At 42.9% G+C, this 6,024-nt stretch overlaps 1 protein-coding gene across 1 annotated transcript; it reads right to left on the bottom strand.

The window, feature by feature from the left end:
* Window positions 1-1,550: 1,550 nt before the first annotated feature.
* On the bottom strand, window positions 1,551-4,993 carry LOC118942071 (cystatin-like). Its single transcript, XM_036956351.1, has 3 exons — window positions 4,530-4,993; window positions 1,970-2,074; window positions 1,551-1,857 (listed from the first exon to the last, which is right to left on the bottom strand). The coding sequence occupies exons 1-3, from the start codon at window positions 4,734-4,736 to the stop codon at window positions 1,732-1,734; spliced, it is 438 nt and encodes a 145-aa protein (XP_036812246.1). The 5' UTR covers window positions 4,737-4,993; the 3' UTR covers window positions 1,551-1,731.
* Window positions 4,994-6,024: the final 1,031 nt, after the last annotated feature.

The following is a 6,024-nucleotide window of genomic DNA, read 5'->3' as shown; positions in this document are numbered from 1 at the left end:
GTGGGCGGGGCTAGGTCTACATAAGTGTGCTAATTTTAAAAAATTCACAAAAGCTCTGAAGAAGGCCATGAGGCCTTATTAAATATCAGTGATACTATCAAGAGCAGTCAGTGTGCGGTTTCCTTTTTCCTTCAGGTTGATGTGGTTAAAATACCCCATGATGGTCAAAATAGAATCTGGGTATTTCCTTTCCACTTCTGTGATCTGATCAGCCAATAGCTGTTGCTCTGTGTGCGCACAGCTGTGATCTGATCAGCCAATAGCCGTTAAGCTGTGTGTGCACAAGCGCTCGGCCAGATGTAAACTCCAAACATAATTACCTGAGGCAAATACCTTACCTTGCCGGGGATAACAGCACTAATCCTTATTCTAAAATGTTTTGAGATTTGAGAACATTGGGAGGAATCTTAGACCATTCCTCCATACAGAATATGGTGCAATTACAAGTGGAGGGGCAGAAGGTGTACAGAGGGGGAAAAAAAAAACGCAGAGGCGGCTCATCATGTGTGTGTGGATCTGTTGAGCACCTTATAAGGAGTGTCACTGGGAGGGGGAGGTCTGTTAGAGACTTTGGGGTAAGAGGGTTACTCACACCTTCGTGGTTGATTGTTAGGCATGTGTTTTTGTATGTTGACGTGCTTTAAAGCGTCCTTTGTGTTTTTGTTTATCTGCACTACATACGGAATAGGTTGCAATTTGGGATTCAGCCTCTGATTGAATTATAATGGAGGTCAATGGAGAGAACTGTAGTTCTATTATATCCATTGGGTTGACATCAGTAGTGACATCCCCCCTGTCCTCTGGGACTAGAATAGGGCAATTCTCACAGGGGAGAAGGCAGCCGTTGTTGTTTCACTTTTGGAAACACACACACACTAACCAGAATAGAGTGGGAGGCCCCGGCGCACAACTGAGCAAGAGGACAAGTACGTTAGGTTCTAGTTTGAGAAAGACATCTCACAAGTCCTCAACTGGCAGCTTCATTAAGTAGTACCAGCAAAACACCCGTCTCAACGTCAACAGTGAAGAGGCGACTCTGGGATGTTGGCCTTCTAGGCAGAGTTGTAAAGAAAGCCATATCTCAGACTGGCCAATAAAATATTAAGATGGGCAAAAGAACAAACTATACGTAGAAGGCCAGCATCCCAGAGTCAAATTGACAGAGCTTGAGGGGGATCTGCAGAGAATGGGAGAAAAGCCACGTTAATACTGGGTTGCCACACTCGAGTCATACGCGACTCAAGGCTGTAGTGGCTGCCAAAAGGCGCTTCAAAGTACTGAGTAAAGGGTCTGAAAACTGAATAGCTATGCAAGTGTGATATCAGTTTCAATTTTTAACACACATGCAACAGTGTCTAAAACCATTTCTGCTTTGTCATTATGCCTTGTGTTGAATGCATGAGCCTTTATAAAATGTGCATTGTCCTTCATGTCCTGTGAATCATTGGGTGTGACTGACAGTTATATTTCTGAACCTTGTGCTATTGTCACAAAAGGTGTCCATCTAAGATTTGGTCATCTGGCAAGAAGATGAAGCAAATAACCACATGTCGATGTAACAAACCATTTCTTTATTTTGTTCAACATTTGCACAGAGTCTACGAACTATTTTAATACTAAATTTAAGACAAAAGTTATTTTATTGGTGTGGGAATGAATAAAGTAATAGAATTATTAATTATATTCTTGTTTATATAGTCAGAGGTTGACCAGCATTAGTAATACATTGCACTAGTTATGGAGAAGACGAGACGAAGTCGTCTCTCCTTTGGGTCTTAACGGCTGGCAGTCATTCTTGATCAACTGGATCGCTCCCAGCCAGGGGCGGCTCCACACCTCAAAGGTGCACTGGTTGGTCTGAGGAAACAGGAAGCAACACGAGTTGGTATGATCACACACCTTCAGCAAGCATAACAACTGACAAAACATACAAACAGATCTGGGACCAGGCTAGCCTAGTGGTCCTTACCACAGCTTGGTCCTGATGCACAGTGAGGTACTTCTCCACACCTCCCTTCCTGCACAGGGTCCTGGCCATCTGCACTGTGAAGATGTACTTCATCCCAGCTACCACCTGTAAGCAGAGGATGGTCAGCACGTCAGACCACGGACATAGAAATCACCCATCTTGAATGAGGAACCTGTTCTAGTGATTCTATTTCTATGGCTAGAACTGAACTACTAAAAACAGTGCAGATGACCGCATGGTTTAAAAAAATGAGTCCACTGCATAATGGTCAAGTGAGCATTGTTCACTGAGCCAGAGGATACATAAGGCAATATTAATCTTATAGTCAGTCACATTAGTCCCGACAATAGGCTCCCATTGTCTCCACTCATCACCAACTACGTAAGGGATCAACGAGGGGGCTATGCGTTCTATATTTTACAATATCTCTACGGTAGTTAAGGTTTGAGGCCATTTATGTTATACATTTCACTTTTTTTTTTAACTACCTCAAAACATCAAGTAATAGCTAACGTTGTGTATAAAACATAATTAAACTAGATAGTTACTCGGGACAGTAGCCAGATAACTAGCTACGTTTTTTTTCTAACGACGTGGAAGGCTTGTTCCACGACACTAAAGCGGAGTGGAACTGACCTTACACGGAGTTAAATTATTTTCCAGAGAATGGATAGAACTCTGAGTTGATTATTCCTTTTACGTCAAAACTATAATTTACCACAAGTGTGTTCACCATCCAGCGAAGTAGCTAGCAAGTTGACTAGATGGCTACAGAAGTTTCCGTTGTAACCCAACAAACAGACTTGCTTGTTTAGCTAACCATCAGTCCTAGCAAAATGTGACTTTTGCTTTCAAAAGTAGCTCAAACGTTATTTTTCCCCCCAACTATAGCATTTAATTATATGGTTCAAACATACCCTGCGTTATAGGTAATTATACAAACGGGTGGGTCTAATACTGGATGCTGATAGGTTTAAACCGCATTTCAGACATTGTTTATTCCACAAATTAGCACCAGCTAAAGGTAGGATGTTGACGTGACCATTTAATCTGTTCCATTTGACTGTGCAAATCCACTTTCTCCAATCCACTTTCTAGTCAACCCTGCCAGGCTGTTTATAAACTTCATCCACTTTTTAAAAACATCTAGACATTGATCTCCCATTTCTTTTAGACTGGCATTTGATTTTCAACAGCGGATATTTGTATAAACATTACTGTCTGTCTTTTGCATTGGGAAGAGAGTTTCTCGGCCAGTAAAAACCACGGTGCCTTAGTCGTCACCCCTACCAGGGTTCGAACCAGGGACCGTGTGCACACAACAACTGCCTCCCCACAAAGCACCGTTACCTATCGCCCCACAAAAGCCGCGGCCCTTGCAGAGCAAGGGAAACTACGTCAAGGTCTCAGAGCAATTGACGACACCGGTTGAGTCACTATTAGGGCGCACCTCGCTAACCATTTCACACCGGCATAGTTTAATGGATATATAAAGAAATACAGGTCAAATTAAATGCAGCTAGTTTTCTGCCCTTTCAGCTTCAATTTGAAGTGATTGTGTTAGCTAGTTCCTCTGAACAACAACATTACCTATGCCAGGTGAAATAGCACAGCTCTATAGCTCATTGTTAAGTGTATATCTAAATACAATGTCGCTAGAAAACGTAAACGCAAATACTTTTCTGTTATTCTGTCTTCATTGTTTTGACGTAACTAATTTAGCCATAGTTGGCAAGCAAGGGATAAGACTGTTGCCAAATAGTATTTCAATGGAACATTTTGAACGACTGACTGACTGGTCGAGTCTCCGGTAACCGAAACCATAGAACGAACGACCGACCGCTTGGGCAGCAACCGTAGACTTTTCGGGACTACATCTCGTGAAATAATGAAATAGTATGAATAATCAAAATAAAAGTTAAGATACTATGTCAATCAATATTTGAATATGTTGGTAACCCGTTGTATAAAAGTGATAAACGCCCTCGAAGCCGGTGTTAAGGACATATTGGCACGATTTACCGGTCCTCGACCTCCTCCCAGGCCTAACACCTGTGCCAATATATCTTCCAAACACTGGTTTCTCGGGCAAAATGCAAAGACCCTGTCGGATGTGATCGAGGCGTAAAGTTAGTGAGCTTGCTGCTTCCAGACAAATGAGAGAACATCTGACCATTCCACTTGCACCAGCTCAGCTGGTTAGGCTGTTATCTGGAGCGTCGGTGACCAACTGTGCACCCTTGGTCATGCGCAGTGTTGTTCTGTTATTCTGGTACTAACTCGTTTGAGTAAATGTGAAGCTCCAATTCAATTGCTTGTATTCAGAGTCTTTCTTATTACATAAATAAGTACTAAGTGTTAAGACACTACACACATCATTAGTTATTCTGCCTCTGGCACACAGACGACATTGTCCTGAAATCAGAGTAGATAGCCAGAGTGAATTTAAGTATTGAACAGCGGGATGATTTAAAAAATTTTTTTTTAACTACGCACACAACGAACAGCCAACACTGACGTCATTCAACTAAATGAAATAATCTTTAAAAAAGGGACTGACCTGTTTCTGAGCCTTGACAACCTTGGCCACCTGCCAACATACCCTGTATGTTTCCTTGTTGTATTCGGCCACGGCGAACTGCAGCGCGTCTCTGGTAGCTTGGTCCTTCATATCTGCGTCCACGACGCCCCCCGGTATCCCATCGGCGCTCACCACGATGAATGCCACCGCGAGCAAAGGAACGACGATCTTCCAGTCCATGAGCATTTTTCACGTCTGATATCGGTCTTTACTGCAACTCTGATCGTATCAAGTAACGTTACACCACAACAAATCCTCGCCTCCGACGACTTTTATATGAACGTGGGGTCACTTCTGATTGTTGAGAGGTGGGGCTGATTCTGACTCCACTAATAAAATCAACACAAAAGCGACCGCTTCCATCACACCGACAGTGAGCTGTGGGCAACAGTTAAATAGTTCACCTTCTGCTACTATTTCTGTCAAGCCATTTAACACATACAGTTTGGTGCAAAATCCAACGTGTGCACCACAGAACGAATTGCCTCTGCAACCCAATGCTGCAAGGCAATCACAGCTCTCCTTTGGAAATTAATGTACTGTAATGAAACAGCAGGGAGCAGGTCTCGAACCTTCGACCTCGAGGTCCGGTGCGCTATTGACTGTGCCTCCAAAGCATGCTCAAGCGACATTGTCGATTTCCGCGCGTATAAACCCAGGGTCGTCACAGTAATAACTGTTGGTGTCGTCGATGCCTAAAAGAGGAGACCCCAAGAGATATCACGAAGCTAACCAGAGTTGCCCGTTTTGCAGAGCGGCTTACCCCGGTTATTTGCATGGCTGTAGGCTAAGCTAAATAATTCAGCAATGGATGTAAAAAAATCTAAATCTCTGTACATCACACTGAACTAAATAAACCTAGGCTTTATGGATGATTGGCTATTTATACGTTCCAGCATTAGGCCTACTGTTAGACGTTCTCGGTGTATTAAACAATGGTTTCTTACTTGACAGGGGGTCAAACTCATTCCACTGAGGGCCGAGTGTCTGCCGCTTTAAAATGTATTCTTTCGATTAAGACCTAGACAAACAGGTGAGGGTAGGTAGTTCCTTACAAATTAGTGACCTTAATTCATCAATCAAGAAAACAGGTAGAGCGAAAACCCACAGACACTCTGCCCTCCTTGGAATGAGTTTTACATGGGGCTAGGCTTTATTCGTGATTTGACTTTTGTGCTTGTTATTTAGCCTATGTCTAAGTTATTGATGATACAAACCTGAGAAATTAAATTAGAATTAAGAATTGTATTTTCTTATCATCGTGGTCATAATGTCAATAGTCTAGTGAAATGGTGCTTTAACGACAACTGGCAACTCGGGGGGGGGGGGGAACGAGGTCAAATCATGACGTCAGTGATCGGATTTTCAAGTCGGAAAGTCTGAACTTTGGAAAGGTGCGCAGTGTCCCGACTTCGAATTCCAAGTTGGATCACCGTTCAAAAAGATTTTCCCAGCCGGAGCTCATTATTCCCGA

This window comes from Oncorhynchus mykiss, chromosome 20 (genome assembly GCF_013265735.2).
Source record: "Oncorhynchus mykiss isolate Arlee chromosome 20, USDA_OmykA_1.1, whole genome shotgun sequence".
Taxonomy (NCBI): Eukaryota; Metazoa; Chordata; class Actinopteri; order Salmoniformes; family Salmonidae; genus Oncorhynchus; species Oncorhynchus mykiss.
The sequence above is the reverse complement of the archived record's forward strand: the minus strand, read 5'-3'. Positions and strand labels throughout refer to the sequence as shown.